General features: G+C 49.3%; 1 protein-coding gene across 1 annotated transcript in view; it reads right to left on the reverse strand.

Annotated features, from left to right (window-relative positions):
* Positions 1-286: 286 nt before the first annotated feature.
* The window catches only part of QSOX1 (quiescin sulfhydryl oxidase 1), a 50,291-nt gene continuing 32,142 nt past the window's right edge, over positions 287-18,435 (reverse strand). Inside the window, 7 exon segments of the mRNA XM_037825241.1 lie at positions 287-1,852; positions 1,854-2,158; positions 4,185-4,364; positions 11,779-11,926; positions 12,718-12,840; positions 15,665-15,794; positions 17,762-17,896. Of these exon segments, the coding sequence (XP_037681169.1) occupies positions 1,370-1,852; positions 1,854-2,158; positions 4,185-4,364; positions 11,779-11,926; positions 12,718-12,840; positions 15,665-15,794; positions 17,762-17,896 (1,504 nt within the window). The 3' untranslated portion in view covers positions 287-1,369.

Raw genomic sequence — 18,435 nt, forward strand, 5'->3', positions numbered from 1 at the left:
CGGGAACACACAGGCAGGTGTCCCCAGGGAGGCTGTGAGAACAGAAGACAGGACTGGATATCCACCCAGGCCTGCTCCCAGCACATATCTGGGGACCTAAGGGGCTTGGGCATGGAGGGCTCAGAGGGCAGTGGGTATAGGTACCATCCAAGAGAAAGGTGGGCATCCCACAGAGGGGGCCATGGGCTATGTGTGCTGGGGGTAAAGTCTGGCTGGACTCCAGGCAACACCGGACTCTGGGTATTCTATCCAGGCCCAAGTCGCAAGTTAAAAAACACACCGATGCTTGCCTTTGCAAAAATAATTTATTCCACACACACACATCCCCCGCCACCAAGCAATGGGGCACTGGGAAACAGGCATGGATAGTTTTTCCTTCCCCTCAGACCCTTCTAACTTCTACATGCTGGAGAGGACACCCCCATCATTACTCCCAACCCAGCACCCTGCACATTAAAAAACTAGCATCTATTTCTAGAGGCCAAAATACAAAGACAAAAGAGCCAGCCTGGAGCGGGGCAGAGCCCAATGGGAAGAAAGCACATTCACAGCAACCACGCTTTCCTTGCAGCTGCAGGGTACCTCTCAGTGACGCCCAGGGCCAAGGCACCTGTCGGCCTCAACATCCATCCCTGTGTCCCAGGCCACCACGGCACTGGGTCCCGCCAGGCACGCCACTCACGCAGAAGCCCTGCTGGGCGAGTCCACACCAGCTCGGACCTACACTCTTCCTGCAGCAGAGGTCTGGGGAAGAAGCCTGCCATGGGCTCTCTTCCCAGAAACGCTGACTCAAACCTCACCTGGGAGGCCAGCATGACTTCTAGAAGCTTCTGGACCCCACTCTGAAGCCAAATCCCACTCAGGAGAGCTAAGGGGTTGGAGGAGGGGCAGGCCACCCGGCGCTCCTCCCTCCTCTGGTGCACAGTCCTTCGTGTTCAGAAGGGAGGGTGCAGGTGGAGCCCCCCAGGCCAGCAAGCCTCCTTTAGATGAGAAACCTTGGAAACTGGGGCTTCACTCACCCTGGTTTAGGGCCAAGATCAAGCAGGAGACATTGAGGCTTCAGCCAGGATTGGGGCAGGACTTTGAATCAGCTGAAAACAGGAACTTGATGGCACAGGCCAGGGACTCAGCCCCCCTAACCCCCACTGCCCTCCCCCTCCACTGTCAGATGACACTGGATTCTATTCCCGTCTATGGAGCACTCCTTCCCAGCAGGCCCAAAGAGGGTCACTGGAGCAACTGGTTTTCCTGGCTTCTACCTTCCTAGGCTGCACAGGGAGCAAGGGGTTGTGCACAGAGGAGGGGGCGGAGGCCGGAAGGCCGCTGGTTGGCAGCTCCCTCTCCCCTCCACCCCACCCCAATGGGCAGTTCAGGCTGTGGAGTGGCTGGCGCGGCCCTTCAGGGCCCTCATCCTGGCCCGGAAGTAGGTGTACATGGCCAGGAGGCCCATGAAGGACAGGGAGTAGAGCCCCACACAGAGGCTGAGGTCCAGGTGGGAGAAGCCCCCTTCCAGCAACTGCAGCCACTGGCCCTGGCCCCGCACCGCTCCGGCCTCGGGCTCCCCATCAGGGATGCTGGCCAGCTGCTTGGAGCTGCGGCCCACTCGCCTTGACTTTGAAGGGCCTCCGAGGAGGTCTTCCTCAGCCTGGAGCTCGGCCATCAATACAGCCCCTGTGTCTCGCTTGCTCAAGCGCTGCTTCCCCTGTGGCTGCTCCATATCACCCCTCTGACTTTCTGCTCTGAGCTCAGGGGGTTCCTGGTCCAGCCCCTGGTTGGTTGGACCCAGGCCAATGCTCGGCTCCTGGGGGCCTCGTGCCCCGGGTCCCTCTGCTGGAACACCCAGGACGGTGGTTCTGGCAATCCCCTGTCCCTGGGCCCACAGTGATCTCAGCCTCCTCCTCAGGGCCCGGAGGTGGGTTTCCAGTGGCCAGCTCCCGCACCCTGAGGCTGGCTGCCCTCCTCTCTGCAGCCCTGTGGGTGGGCACAGCCCAGGAAGGTCCAGAAACTATGTTGCTGCGGGAGAAGTGAGTCTTGAGGAAGCGGAGGGTGGCGCCCAGGTCCCACACAGGCTCACCCTGGAGCTCGTTGTGGCAGGCAGAGCAGAGTTCACGGGGAGGCCACTGCACCTTGGGGAACCGGGGGTCCTCACTGGGGGCCCCTGGGGAAGGAAGCACAACACAGGCCAGCTGTGGACAACACTGGGCCCACTGGAATCCCAAACCCCATTCCTCCCTTCAGCTTCCTCATTTCCTAAAAGGGCTTGCACTGCCCTTCAAAGACCAGGATGTGCGAGATGGCAGATAAAGGACCTGCACAGGGCCTGGCCCACAGCAGGAGCTTAACAATGGTCCCCCTCCTCCCCCACCCCCAGCCCTCCATGGTTTCCCGGGAAGTGTGATCAGCTCCACTGCAGGCACCAGGCCCACCGTCCCTTTGCTGAGTCCACTGCCACTTTGTACCCCGAGACCAGACATAGGAAAGGGCAGGAAGACTTAGAATGGTCTGTTTCGCAGAATGCATTTGGTCTGTCGGTGTTGTTTTAAGATCTTTTTTGCATTTTTCTGAAATTTTATAAATTTTATATAGTGAATCTATACTACTTTGTAATTAAAGGGAAAATGATTTTTAAACAAGAGTTTGCTACACATGGTAATGCTTGTCCGTATCTGGCTGTAGCTCTCCAGGGCATGTGGGAGTCAGCACAGTGTCCTCCTTGGTGGACCCCATGGGGTAAGGCGAGGCTGGGGTCTGGGCAGGAAAGATGGCACCAGAGAGCCAGGAAGTTGCTCTCAACTGCCAGACTGTTGGAACCCCAAGTGGTGTCCCCACTCCAGGCAGAAACCCCCAGGCTGAGGTCTTGAAGGCCTGCGCCGGCCCCTCGCCCAGCATCGCCCAGGGAATGCTAACCAGACCATACCTCTCAGAGGAATCCCCTCTCCTGTAAGTTTTGATAGGAAAATAGATGCTGTTGGCCACAATGAAGCAGCTGCAGAAGCAGCAGCAAGTGATGTTAAAGTCAGAATGGTTATTTTGGGGAGGGGGCAATAAGTAGACTCCAGGGACTGGGTTTCAGTGAGTAGTGACAGTGACTAGCCTTGAAAAGGAAGCACGTGATATGTACCTGATAATTATTATTATTACTCTGATCTACAAGGACCCCACCAGAGAGGGTCCTGTCTTCCTTCTGGCCCCTCTAGGGGCAGGCTCCAGCTCCTGGCAGCAGCAGGTGGGGGCACTGAGCACTGCTGCATCGGCCCCGAGGGAAGCCGGAAGCCTGCCGAGGTCAAGGGGCTGGGTGCTTAAATGGAGCATTTGGTGGCAGGAGGTGGGGCGGGGAGGGGCGGGAGGAGAAGAGAGGCACGTGTCTTCTTTTCAAAGGCCACCAGAAGGTCCCAGGAGACAAGACCAAGGGCGGACGCCTGCGCCGCCACCTGCCACCTGCTCCGTTCAGCTCCTTTCACCTCGGCTCCGCCCCCAGGCCCACCCCCCTCTCCCCCGCTGTAGAAGGCCTGTTGGCAGTGTGTGCTCCTCTCCCTCCCCACCAGGCAGGCCGCCTCCTGTCCACAGATGGCTCTCAACCCATCCTGCCAGCTTCTGGTCACCCCCTGGCATCTAATGCCTTTGCCTGTTGAATCCATCAGACCCCTGTACACGGGGAAATGAAAACACTGTCAATGAGGGACACTCAGAGAAGACAAGGCCTCCCCTTATGGGAATCAGTCCCTGGTACTTCTAGGAAGGATCCAGTGTCTCTTCCAGCCCATTGTTTCATTAGGCCACCCACCGGGGAGTGGAAAAGCCCGGCTTTCTCCTCTCTTCCCTCTTTGTTTGAATAAAGGGCCAACAGCTAGAAAGTAGAGGAGGGGAGGTGGGAGAGGGACCCCAAAAGGCCAGAGAGGCCCTGGTGGAGGGGTGTGAGCATCAGCATTGGAAGACTGGGGTCTTCAAGTGTAAAAGCCTTGGTTTCCTCCTCGAGGAAATGGGTCTGATGACACTGATATGCTGACAGGGCTGGCAGGGCAAACGGAAGGTCCTTGAGAGCCGTGTAGCACCATGAGATGTGCGGCGGTACCTAGGGGACAGTGAACATCCCTGCTCCCCACCTCGAGTGCAGGACTCGGCAGGTCACCTGCCTCGCCCTTCCTCTGTAGGCGACTCCGACCCTGGAGGTGGCCCTTCCTCACCTGCGAGGCGAGCGTTGACCCTGTTGTGGGAGGACCAGAGCCAGAGTGCAGCATTGTCCAGACTCCCCACCCGGTGCATGGAGGCAGTGGCCATCTGCTCGAAGTGGTCAGCGCAGTCTCGGCAGCCGAAGAAGTAGCGCACATAGCCCCGCATGGCCTGGAGGACCTCCTGGGGGTCGGCTGCCAGGGAGAGGAGACCCCATTCACAGGGGCCCACCACCACTCCTCCCCAGCCCACCAACGTCCCGGCCCATCCTTTACTTCTCTATCTTCCAGGGGTCATTTTAAAATTGATCCCATCTTCCTAAACTCCTAAACCACAGTTTCCCTTTCTTGCCACTCATCCAGACCTTCATCACTTATTTACATGCAGGATAAAGTCTCAGCTCTTCAGCCGGATACCAGCTCTTTCTGATGTGGCCGGGGAGACCCAGGCTGGAGCACCAACCACCTTGTCCCCATGCTCCTATGTGGCTGACTTGCTTTGGGTTTCCTGCTCCAACATGCAGGACCAACCCCATTGTGCCTCACCTCCCTCAGGTACTGTCAGAAGTCCACCCTGATCTGGCTCTGCATACCTCCTGACCTGCCTCCACCTCCCCTCATTCCCCCCGTCCCGTGCCCTCCCACTGAGCCCTCTGGACTGGCAGCTAAGGCCTCTGAATGCTGCTTCCCATTTCTTGCCCTAACTGAAACCAGGATCTCATTCTGAAGACACCACTAAGCCCCTCCCTCCCCAACACACCCCTCTTAACCCCTTTTTTTCCCCAGTCCTATACTTAAAGGTAGGAGGTGGGTAAGTATCCTCCCTGCTGTTTGTTGCTTCTAAACTCCCTCTCCTTCCTGCTGCAGAAAACTTAGCCCTTTAAAAGCCAATCCCCTAGTCCTACCCCCTTATCCACTGTGACATCAGCTCCCGGCTCTCTGTCCCCCTCACTACCATTCTCCAAGCCATCATTCCTTGCAGCCTCAGTGTCCACACCAGTCCATGCCTTGCCTCTCACTGCCCTGACTTCCTTAGTTCCAACCATCTATACCTATGTCCACCTCAGTTCCCACCCAATGGTGACATCCACCACATGACCTGCAGCTGTATTCACATCCTCCACCTCCCCTCGTGCTCTGAATCTCACCTCTTCTCATATCCTCCAGGACTGTACTCCTGTAAATATCTTCTTTCTACTGCATCATCAATTTCTCCCTTAATATAGAATCATTCTGATTGGTAAAAACAATTACAATAAAAGAAAACCCTTCCCTGGATTCAATCAAGAGGGTTGGAAGAGGGTGGGGAAGATGGTGAAGTAGGGAACTATTAGGAAACACTCCTCCTCCAAAAACAGCTAGTGAAAAGGCACAAACTGTCAAAAAACAGTTCGGGGGCTTCAGAGGCCAGGAGAGCTCTGTACAGCATCCAGGAAAGAGCAAGATGAGGTGACTTAGAAGCTGTGGCCCAAAAAACTGGCTCTTTGGAACTGATCTGTTCCCCGTTTGTGGGTCCCTGGTCCTGTTTTGATCAGTAAACACGGGCAATTCTAAAGAACTAGAATAAGTTGAACCAAGTATCAAAGAAGAGCCTCAACATAAAGCCAATCAAAAATAAACCCCAGGCAAGAGAGGGAAACTGACCATCAGGGTGAACTCATCAAGATAATCAGATGCCTAGCTAAAAGCAAAAAGTTACAGGCCATACTAAGAAACATGATGATATGGCCTAGTCAAAGGAACAAATTAAAAAGCTGGAGGAGACACAGAACTTGGAGCAAAGAATTAAAGATGTTCAAACAAATCTCCTAAATCAGTTCAAGGAGATGAAGGAAAATATGGTTAAAGAGATAAATGATATTCAGAAGACACTGGCTGAGCATAAAGAAAAATTTCAAAACATGCAAAGAAAAACAATTTATGGGAATGAAAGGCACAACAGAAGAGATAAAAAATACACTAGAGGCATTCAACAGCAGATTTGAAGAGGCAGAAGAAAGGATCAGTGAATTAGAAGACAGGATATCCAAAATTGCACAGACAGAAAAAAAGATAGAGAAAAGAATGGAAAAAATTGACCCAGAGTCTGAGGGAATTGAATGACAGCAGGAAGCACACAAACATACACATCACTGGTGTCCCAGAAGAAGAAAAGAGGAAAAGGGCAGAAAGGATATTTGAGGAAATACTGGCTGAAAATTTCCCAACTCTTATGAAAGACATAACTATACATGTCCAAGAAGCATGATGTACTCCAGACAGAATAAATCCTAATAGACTTACTCCAAGACATAATAATCAGAATGTCAAATGCTAAAGATAAAGAGAGAATTCTGAAAGCAGCAAGAGAAAAGCAATCCATCACATACAAGGGATGCTCAATAAGACTAAGTGCTGATTTCTCATCAGAAACCATGGAGGGGAGAAGTCAGTGGTATGCATATTTAAGGTACTAAAAGAGAAAAACTGTCAGCCAAGAATTCTTTATCTGGCAAAACTGTCCTTCAAAAATGAGAGACAGCTTAAAATGTTCACAGGTAAACAGAAAATGAGAGACTCTGTCACCAAGAGATCTGCCCTACAAGAAATACTAAAGGGAGTTCTGCAGGCTGAAAGGAAAAGACAGGGGAGAAAGATTTGGAGTAGAGGGTAGAAATGAAGATTATCAGTAAGGGTAACTAAAGGGGTAAAAAGAGAGACAAAAATAAGATATGACATATAAAATCCAAAGGATAAAATGTTTGAAGTCCTGCCTTCACAGGAAAAATATTGACTATTAATGGATTAAGCTCCCCAGTCAAGAGGGCAGAATGGATTAAAAAATAAGATCCATCTATATACTGTCTATAAGAGACTCACCTTACACCCAAGGACACAAACTGTTGAATGCGAAAGGTTACAAAAAGATATTCCAAACAAACAGAAAACAAAAAAGAGCTGGGGCAGCTATACTAATATCAGACAAACAGATTTTAAATGCAAAAATGCAAAAAGGGACAAAGAAGGACATTCTATATTAAGAAAAGGGGCAATTCACCAAAAAGAAATAACAATCATAAATATTTATGCACCTAACCAGGGTACCCGAAATTTATGAGACAAAAACTGCCAAAACTGAAGGGAGAAATAGACATCTCTACAATAATAGTGGGAGACTTCATACACAACTCGCATCAATAGACAGAACATCTAGACAGAGGATCAAAAAGGAAACAGAACTTGAATAATATGATAAAAGAACTACACCTAACAGACATATACAGAACATTGCACCCCAAAACAGGGTTTACATTCTTCTAAAGTGCTCATGGATCATTCTCCAGCACAGACTACACGTTGAGTCACAAAACAAGTCTCAATAAATTTAAAAAGACTGAAATTATACAAAGCACTTTCTATGTTCATAATGGAGTGAAGCTGGAAATCAATAATAGCTGGAGAACTGGAAAATTCACAAAATATATGGAGATTGAAGATACACTCTTAAACAATCAGTGGATCAAAAAAGAAATTGCTAGAGAAATCAGCAAATATCTCAAGATGAATGAAAATGAGAACACGACATATCAAAACAATCATAAATATTTATGCACCTACCAGGGTACCCGAAATTTATGAGACAAAAACTGCCAAAACTGAAGGGAGAAATAGACATCTCTACAATAATAGTGGGAGACTTCAATACACAACTCACATCAATAGACAGAACATCTAGACAGAGGATCAAAAAGGAAACAGAACTTGAATAATATGATAAAAGAATTACACCTAACAGACATACACAGAACACTGCAGTGAAGGATGCAGTGAAGGCAGTGCTGAGAGGGAAATTTATAGCTTTAAATGCACACATTAAAAAGGAAGGAAGACCTAAAATCCAAGACCTAACTGCACACCTGGAGGAACCAGAAAGAGAACAGCAAACTAATCCCAAAACAAGCAGAAGAAAGAAATAAAGATTTGAGCAGACATAAATGAAATTGAGAATAAAAAAATAGAGATAATTAACAAAATCAAAAGCTGGTACTTTGAGAAGATCACTAAAATTAACAAACCTTTAGCTAGACTGACAAAGTTAAAAAGAGAGAAGATACAAATAAATAAAATCAGAAATGAGAGGGGGGACATTAACAATGACCCTACTGAAATAAAAAGGACCATAACAGGATACTACCAGCAACTGTACGCCAACAAATTAGACAATCTTCTAGAAAACTTTCTAGAAACACACAAACAACCCACACAGATTCTAGAAAAAACAGAAGACCTTAATAGACCAATTACAAGAGATTGAATCAGTCATCAAAAACCTCCCAAAAAAGAAAAGCCCAGGAGCAGATGGCTTCACAGGTGAACTCTACCAATCCTTCCAAGAAGAATTAACACCAATCCTGTTCAAACTCTTCCAAAAAATTGAAGAGGAGGGAACATTACCTAGCTCATTCTATGAAGCCAACACCATCCCAATATCAAAGCCAGAAAAAGATACAAGAAAAGAAAACTATAAACCAATCTCTCTAATGAATTTAGATGCAAAAATCCTGAACCACATACTTGTGAATCAAATCCAGCTGCAAATTACAAGAATTATACATCATAATCAAATGGGTTTTATCCCAAGCTTGCAAGGGTGGTTCAGCACAGGAAAATCAATTAATGTAATACACCACATTAACAAATCAAAGGGGAAAAGCCATATGATCATCTCAATTGATGCAAAAAAAGGTATTTGAAACAATCCAGCAATCTTTCTTGATAAAAACCCTTTGAAAGACAGGAATGGAAGGAAACTTCCTCTACTTGATAAAGGGTACATATAAAAAATCCACAGCTAACATCATACTCAATGGAGAAAGACTGAAAGCTTTCTCTCTAAGATCTGGGAAAAGACAAGGATACTCACTGTCACCACAGTTATTCAACATTGTGCTAAAAGTTCTTGCTAGAGCAGTTAGGCTAGAAAAAGAAATGAAAGGCATCCAAATTGGAAAGGAAGAAGGAAAACTTCATTTGCAGATAACATGACCCTACATATATATCTGAAAAATGTACTACAAGAGCTAGTAAGTGAGTTCAGCAATGTGGCGGGATATAAGACCAAGATACAAAAATCAGTAGTGTTTCTATACACCAGTAATGAGCAATCTGAGGAGGAAATCAAGAAAAATATTCCATTTACAATAGCACCTAAAAGAATCAAATATCTAGGAATAAATTTAACCAAGGATGTAAAGGACCTGTACACAGAAAACTACAAAACATTGCTAAAGGAAATCAAAGACCTAAATAAATGGAAGGACATTCCGTGTTCATGGATTGGAAGACTCTTAGGAGATTTCACAAACTGACATAGTACACAAAGCCTCAAACAAAAGTGCTCCCAAGGGCCAGAGAATATCCGGACACCACAGGCAAACCACACGGCTACGTGAAATCAACACTCCCTTGGCAGGCTCTATCTGGGAATCTGTGAAAAGCTATTTCCCCAATATGACATAGTTATATGCACTCATAAATCCCCTAATCATGATTTTTCTACTTCTTTTGTTTGAACCCTTAATTTTCAATTTACTTAAGTTTATTTCTCAAAGACGTAAAGCCTCTGGGTTGTTCCTATGCCAGTTTATCCCCAAAACCCAGCAGGCATGTGGCCGTCTCCCAGTCTCCAGTTCTTTGGGCCTGCTGGGGACAACTAACAAAATGGTGATGCTGGATCAGCCCCATTCCAGAAGCAAGTGGTATCTTCAACCGCAAGCAAAGCAATTCCATTCCTCTGCCCCATAATAGCTACATCCCCCCTCAGCCTGAAGCAGCCTGAGTGGCCATAGTCCCAAGTCCCTCAAGACTGTGGAATGAACAAAAATAAGGGGGCATTGTAACTACTGACTATGGCAGGTTTATTGCTATTGTAGATATTATCTTTTGTTTAACTGAGTAATTTGTAATATTGATATTAAAAAAGAGATAAAGGACATGATGCATGCCAATTATTCTTAAATGGTTCAGGGGAAAATAATAATGTGTATGTGTTAAACTCTGGTGAATCTGCCTGGGTAAAAGGTATAAAAAAGTTTTTTTTGTAATATCCTTGCACCTTCTCTGTAAATTTGAAGTCATTTCAAAATAAAACCTTTTTTTTTTTTAAAGAGGACAACTCTTTAAACATCAACAATAAAAAAAAACAAACAAAAAACCAACAAACCCTTCTCTGACCCCAAAGCACGCTGCAGTTACTGCCCGTGATTTCTAATATCTTGCCTTCTACTCTCTCTGCAGCCCAATCCAGCCAGGCCATTCTCTCCCCTACTCCACTAAAACACGTCTTGCCAGAGATGTCCTCATGTGGAGCCACCTCAGCAGCACACCCTTCCTGTTGAAATACTTTATTTTGGGAGCCCTCTTGAAATCTCAATAGCTGCCCCTTTTCAGTCTCCTCTGCCGGCCGCTCTTCCTCTAGCAGAAGTCCAGAGGCCACAGTGTCCCAGAGCTCAGTCTTAGCACTCTTCTTTCCCTGCCCACTAGTGAGGGCATCTGGCTTGTGGCTTTGAGTATCATCTATATGCTAATGACCATGAAAGTCCTATCTTCTTTCTGGACCTCTCTCCACAGATCCAGACTCAACTGCCTACATCTCCATTTGGATGACTAATAAACACAAAGCAAACAATTAATGCTACTCCTCCCCCATCTACTCCGTCTTACCCCTAAACCTTCCATCTCTCAACACACAGGACCATCACCCACCCAATACTCAGGCCAAAGAACCCAGGAGCTTACCCTAAGTATGCTTCCTTCATACTCCTCATCCAATCCATCAAATCCTATCAGCTTTACCTTTGAAGTATTTCTAAATCTGACCACTTCTTCCATCTGCATACCTGCAACCTTAGTCTAGGCTACCATGAGCTCTCCTAGACTATGTGCAGGAGCAATCCTTCTAGAGCATTAATCATTCATGCTGCTCCCTTGCTTAAACTCTCCAAGAGTTTCTCATTATGCGGAAACTGAAATCCAAACCTCTCAGCAGGACCTCCAAGCTTGCGTGCACTCACCTCTCCGTGCCTCCCTCCCCAGCTGCATCTCCCTCACCCCCAGGGCTCCACCACTCTGGCCTTCTTTGGGGGCTGCCAACATGCCAGCCCTGTTCTCAGCACCTACTGGTCCTTGGCCTGGGAGACTCTCTGTCCGTATCTTTCCAAGGCTGATTCCTGCTCCCCATTCGGGTCTTGGCACAGGGGCACCTTCTCAGAGAAGCCTTCTTCCACTTCCCTATCTTATAAAAAGCAGCACTCCCCTCCTTAGCCCCCCTCTCATGTATCATTTTCTTTGCTTCTTCCCAACACTCTCTGTTATACCTGAAGTTCTCTATTTATGTGTTTATTATCTGTCTCCTGCCCCTAGAACACTGGCTCCTTGAGTGCAGGACTTTTTGTCTTGGGCACTGCTGTATCCCCAGCACAGAGAGCAGTGCCTGGCATTTTGGAGATGCTCAATAAAGACTCTCCAGCCAGTGAGGTGATTCCAGGGAGTCATCCCACTCCCTGTTCCCATTGAGAGCAGGACAGGGCAGGGTCAGAGGCACAGTGGGGTGAACTGGCCCAGGACTTACCTGTCTCTTGCGGCTGATTTATATTTTGCCGAGTTGCCTGCATGGTCAGGAAGTGGAAGAGGATCCACAGGGAGCAGGGGAAGCCCCGGAACTGTGGCTCACTGCCCTGGCAGCCAACCCAATGCACCTTCTCTGCGATAACAGCACCCTGAGGGATACATTTGAATATGAGTGTGTATGTGGGGCAGAAAAGAGATGAGATGGGAGGTGAGAAGCGTCAAGGAGACTCCAAGGTCAGCACACAGCCCTAAGGCAAATGCGCTCCCTCTCTCAGTCTGTCACCTCGAAGGCTGCTGGGTACACCCATCCAGAGCAGCAGCTCTGAAAACCTGTAACGTAGATCAAATTAGATCCTCATTCAGACTTCAACTTCCCCATCTGTAAAATGAGAGGGTTCATCTCGGAGGTCCCTTCAAGCTTTGGCATCTTACAACTCCGTAAGATGTTGTGCCTCTCCTGGCTGCAGAGGCCCACCTTTGCAAACAGCAGCATGTGCAGGAGCCCAGAAAGGTACCCCCGGAAAGGACCAGAGAAGCCAAGCTGAGGAGCACAATACGCTCGTATACAAGAGAGTGCAGTGCTTAAAAACTGGCATCTCAAACAGTTTTAAACCCCAGCCCAAAGCCTTAACTGGCTGTGTGATCTCAGACAACTTAATTGACCTCTCTTAACCACTTTCTCCATCTGTTACCTGGGGATAACACCTACCTTCCACTAAAGTTATGAGGATTAGAGATAATGCACACAGAGAGCTTAGCACAGGTGCCTGGTATGTAATGGGGGCTCAAGGAATACTATTAATGGAAGAATCCAATCAAGATCACTGACTCCTTCCCCAGTGCAAATTGGTAAAGGAGGTCAGAGATCACAGTGTTCACCCATCTGTTCCCACAAATATCGAGGATGGGGAGAAGATCTTCATTTGCCTCCAGGACTCACCTCGTTCCTGCTGTCCAGGGCAGCTTTGAAGGAACTGTAGGGAATTTTCTTTCTGTGCTGCTTCTTGAGCCAGTCATTAGTGGAGCGAAGGAAGTTCTGGACTACGGGCTGGCCAGGGAAGTACTACAGGGAGGGACAAGTGGAAGTTGAAGAGCGAGAAACAATTCTGAGTTCCACAGCTTGGAGAAGGAAGAGGGCCATGCAGAAGTGGGCCAGGGCCATTTTTTGGAATGCTGCGAAACTACTAGGAAAACACTCTTCCTAATGCACAAATGTGGGTTCTCACTACCTTTATCTGGGGCACTGGATGAGGCTGGGGGATGGGATGGGGAGAGGAGAGGCTCTGCCTCCATGTGCCACTGTGAGGAAGGCCTGAGCACCTGTGCCCTCCCAGGGGCTGCTGGGAACCCTGGGCCACGCAGTCCTCTCTTCAGGAGGCCTTCGGATGAACAGCTGACTTGCTGACTAACTGATGGGCTGGGCTAGGCTGGCAAAAGCCTTTCATTTGTATTTCATGAACTACCAGTGGGGACAAGCCAGTCCAGGGGCTTATAGCCAAATCTTGATGGTAGCTCCCAATAGTCCCTGAGGAACATGAAAAGCTACTTTGACAATAAGTCAACTCAAATCTGATTAGTATCCGCACTTTAAAACCACAAGGACTCCAGGGAGAAAGAAATGTGTGTGTGTGCACATGGGTATGCACGGAGGGCGGGGGCACATAAGGCAGGAGAAAGAGAGATGCATCGGTAGAGCAGGTCAGATAAAACCACAAAGAGGTAGGTCCACAGCACAACGAACCCGAGAAAAAGATCAGAGAAACATCTGAGAGAAGGGTACTGGAGATAGGAAGGACAACTAAACAGAAAAACCAGATCCAGTCCTTGGAGAGAGTCATTAAATATTCTTATCAAAACTCAGAGGCTGGACACCTTCCCCCAGAATGGGAAGTGACTGGAAAGAATCTTGTGCTTTGACATGCTCCCTCCTGGCTAGCTCACATGGGCCTCTGGGGCTCACAACACAGATTACAGCTTCAAGTAGGCATTTCTCATTGACCTTCACCCGACATCTGACTTGGAACCCTCTGCCTTCTAAGGCGATGGTGTCAGGAGAAGGATGTATTGAAGGGCTCTGGCCTGCAGTGAGTCCTGCTCTCTGTAGAAACCCCGGTGACCGCACGCCACCCAGTGGCCAGTCCCTGCCCAGACACCTCCTTGAGGAAGAGGACCAGAGGCCTGCGCAGGCAGGCCGGGCATGAGGGCAGCTGCAGAACTTGCCGAGTGGCTCCCGACTGGGCACACTCAGTCAGAGCTGACGTTTCTCGGAGGCTGAGCTGGGCAGGGTGAGCACTATCACGCTTTATGCCATGTAGTGGACTGGGTGAGATGAGGTGCAGATCCCAGCTCGGCCACTTGCTGGAGGGAGGACCTTGGACAAAGCACTTTACGTTTGAGCCTTTGTTGCCTTGTCTACAAAATATATGTAATACTAGTACCTGCCTCGTGGAGTTTGTTATGAGATATAATAATAAGCTCCTCTCAGAGTTCAAGAAGTGGTAGCTGCTACTATTACTATTCAGAGAAAAACAACCTAAGCACAGGCAGGGCCAGAACACTCTGCAGTTCCCAGGGGGAGTGTGAGCAAAGCTCCACCAAGGATCTCAGAGCTTGTGCCCTCAAGCCTCTCTGTTCCCACCGCAGTGTGTTCCTGGCTTCCTGCCCTCTCCAAGGATCTGGCTCCTGGCTGGGAGAGCTCCTTCATCCCAAACTCATTTCCAGAGCCTACTGAGGGTGGCAGCTCAGGAAGCACCACTGAGAGGGCGCTGTAAACCTCTGCCCAATCAAGTATTTTCTGGATAGCATTCTTTCCCTTAATCTGGCTCCAAACAGCCCCACTGGAGGCCAAACAGAGAAATCAGCTTTGAGTACAGCTGAGAGATGCAAATGACCCACGGATAACCACTTCCCTGGGATGAATCCTTCAGAGTGGGCTGGGCTGGGGGGAGAGGAGATGGTGTCCTCAGCCCCTTCTGAGGTATGCCTGAAGAGCATCTGGAGATTCTCCCTCAGGGGTTGGGCAGCAAGACAGCACACAGAACCTCTCAAGGATTTTTCTCCTCCAATTCTATGGGCCCCAGGACTCGCGATTTGGGGACCAAGGAGCTCTCAGGTCCTCTGGAGCAAGGTCTCTATTGTCAGAATGGGCTGAAAAACGGGCTCCTTCTGCTTGGGATCCCTGTGAGGGGCCACAGGCTGGCCCTGGCTTTCACCTCACCGTCCTCTCATTATAATCACACATGCACATGACCAAGCCACATGGGACAGAGAGGCCATGACTGGGCGAGGCAAGGGGAAGAGACTAGGCCGTCAGGAAGTTCCCAGGAGAAAAAGGCCAAATCACCCACTGGTAGCTCCAATTGCCTGCAGACCTGCAGAGAGGAGGACGGACTCGGCTCTGCTACTAGGGCTGAGAGTAGCCGAGTCAGCAGTCGGCTCTCAAGGCGACCGAGCCCACATCTGACTCAGCAGGAGCTGCCGGTTTTAAGTAGGGCAGCATTGGCAGTGGACTTGGAACCAGCGGGAAGGATGTGGGAAGGGAAGGAGGGAGGCAGATGCAGAGGGAAGAGGCAGCCCACATTCCACCTTCAGAGAGGAAGGGGTGTGGCAGAGAAAGGGCACAGGCATCTGGTCCTGGGGCCCTCTCATCCCCACACTGGGGGGCAAGGGGAGAGTCCTGGCAAATTGCAGGGCAGATCTGGGATACGACAGACTGGAGACTAGCAGCCCATGGTGGACTACGGACTGAGATAGCTGTGCATCCAGAAGTCCAGCCAGACCAGGAGCTCCCAGAGCAGGAGCACTGGTCTAGCACGGTGCCCGGCTTGCAAGGATGCACACTAATCGTGGGTGGGATGCACAGACAAGGGGGCCAGGGTCCTGCTCACCTTAGCCAACACCGCCACCAACTTTTTCAGTGCCACCAGGCGCTGCCCTTCCAGGACTGAGAACTTGCCCACTTCTACTCGTAGGATGTAGTGTAGTGCAGATTCCAGGTCAGCCATGTAGATCTTGGAGCTTATGACCCAAAGAGAGGCAGAGAGAGAAGGGACATTAACCACGGGGCAGGACTGGGGAGGAGCAGTGAGGGCTAAGGGAGAGAAGAGGAGGAGTGTGGCTGCTGGTCACAGAGTCTAATAAGTTAGCATGCGGCTCTGCCTATGCTGTGTAACCTTTGGTAAATTACTTAAATACTCTGAGCCTCAATTCCTCAGGTGTGAGATGGGGATAATAATAGCTTCCTGACAGGTGGGTTGCTGAGAAACTTAAATGAAAGCACAAAGGTAAGCCCCTCGGCAGCTCCTGACATAAAGTATGGGATTCCCCTCTCCAGGCCCAGGCCAGCTCTAATTCAAATTCACTAAGGTGTTTTAATCAGTTCACTAGTGAAAGGCTGAGCTTCCTTCTCTCTTCTGAGCAAGACTCTAGGGATGCACAGATGGACTAACAGGTCCACACACACTGCATGGCTCTGGAAAAGCTGAGCCAGTCCCAGGGTGTGACTGCTCACCAGGGCTGGGGGATGGGACGGAGGCTGTGTTTGTGTTTATTTCAGGGCTGATGTGCTCACAGGCGCCAGACCTAAATCTCAGGTCCAGTTCTACTCGGCCCCCCTGAGCATCACCTCCACACTGGCTGCTCCACCCCATGCCCTTTGACGCTGCCTTGGGGTCCGGGCTCAGGGCTCTGATGGAAGGCGTCCCCTGAGTGTGGCTGCTTCCCGACCCCTGCCTCCTGACACCTGGGTTCTGGTCTCAATTCTACGGTGAAGACCTCTGTAAGCTTGGGGAACTCACGTTACCTGCTGGGCCTCAGTTATCTCACCTATAAAGTAAGCTAATCACTCCTGCTGCTCCCCTGCCCCACCTCCCAGGGTTGTACAGATCCAACAAGGTCAACCCACAGGGCAAGCACGGTGACTCCCTGCACTTTACACTATAGCAAAGTCCCCTTTGTGCTCCACTTTGGTGTCCTTGGGCCTCAGTTTACCTCTCCATCCTTGTGTTCCACCCAAGAAATGGCCCCGTGATGGAATGAGATGACATTTTGGAGGTGCCCACTGCAGAGCTTGGCATGTAAGGTCAACAAGTCCCAGCTATAAATATGAACATTCCCACTCCTGTTCTTTCTCCCCTGATTACTAAAAATCTCTCCATTAGCACTTGCCACCTTTAAAGTCCCTCATGCTAGGAGGCAAAATCCTTCTTGAAATCAGAGGCCCTTTCCCTCTTGTGCAGCCCCTCCTGGAGACTGCCTTCCTGACCCAGCTTTGAGCTCCCTGGTCAGCCATTTCTACTTGGTGTGCAGCTGGGTGCCAGAAAAGAGGTCTACAGCCCCGTCTCCCCACCCAGTGGGCAGGAGTCTACCACAAAAGAAAAGTCGAGGAGCCTTACAGAGAACAGCAGCTTTTTCATTCTTACAACTGTGCACAAAGATACAGATTATCTCACAAAAAGCAGTGAGTTCCCTGACAATGGAGGCATTCAAGTAGGTTTGGATGCCTTCCTAGAAGGGATGCGGTGAAGGGGACTGTAAGCCCCATCAGTGTGAAAAGGCACTGCATCTGCCCTATCCCTATTTGTATTCACAGTGCCTAGCACGCAGCAGGCACTCAAAAATACTTGCTGAAGAAATAACTGCTTGGATGGGAAGTTGGCTCAGAGGCCTCAGAGTATCCTTCCAAGCTGATTCTATTTGTTCTTGAACTAAACTTGAGAAATGTAGGCACTGGAAAGTGTTCATTCCATCTTGAAGGATAAAATTAAATGCTGCTTTGGCATCATCTGCAGCCAGCAGCTCCTCCCGCACAGCCACCACTCTCCCGTGTGGGGCAGGCAGTCAGGAGCCCACAAGGATCAAGGCCAGCTTGCAAGAGTGTCTGGCCTCAGAATAACATGTGCTAAACACAGGACAAAGGGGTGGGGTGGTGTGGTCTGTGATTAGAGGAAAACATGGGGTGTGGGGAAGGGATGGGGACAGCTTACTGATCTGCAAGTTTCCAAACAGTGGGAGCTGTCACATTAGCAGTGGTTGGTGCAATCGTGGTCTGGGAAGCCTCCCTGGTAACCCCAAAGAGCCTCTGCAGATAAGCGGTATAGAAGGATCTCGATTCCATAAGCCTGTGAGGGAAGAAAACCAGAGATGAGAGGCAGTGAGTACAGAGGAATGAAATTCCAGAGCTAAGTAACGTCAGAAGAGGGAGCAGTGTGGTCCATCTGAGAGAAATGTTTATTAAGAAATATTTGAACTTAGTTTTGTCTTGTCCTCAGGGAGATAAAAATCAGGAACCTGTGTTCACTTTAGTCTTTTTACTCACTGCACATGCTGAGGAAAATTCCTTTAATTCCAGCCTGGGGAAGCAGCTGGGCCTGAGGTTTCAACTGGCCTTCTGGCACCAGGAAGGGCTGGAGGTTGTCAACTCTGTCCATGGACAGGAAAGTCAAACTACCAGCCCTTCCGCTCCTACTCTCTGGACTGAGGCTGCTGGGTTTGACTACCTTCCCCACGGACCAGAAGGTTCAAAGCAGTGGCTGACTTCGAGGAAGCTGCCCACTCACCAGCTTGTGCCGAGGCACCAGGAGGTGACATTACTCCCAAGGAAGCCAAGGGAGTGTGATATGTGATGTAAAAAAATACATACAGTGGAAAACATTTTGGC

Source organism: Choloepus didactylus, chromosome 2 (assembly GCF_015220235.1).
Source record: "Choloepus didactylus isolate mChoDid1 chromosome 2, mChoDid1.pri, whole genome shotgun sequence".
Taxonomy (NCBI): domain Eukaryota; kingdom Metazoa; phylum Chordata; class Mammalia; order Pilosa; family Megalonychidae; genus Choloepus; species Choloepus didactylus.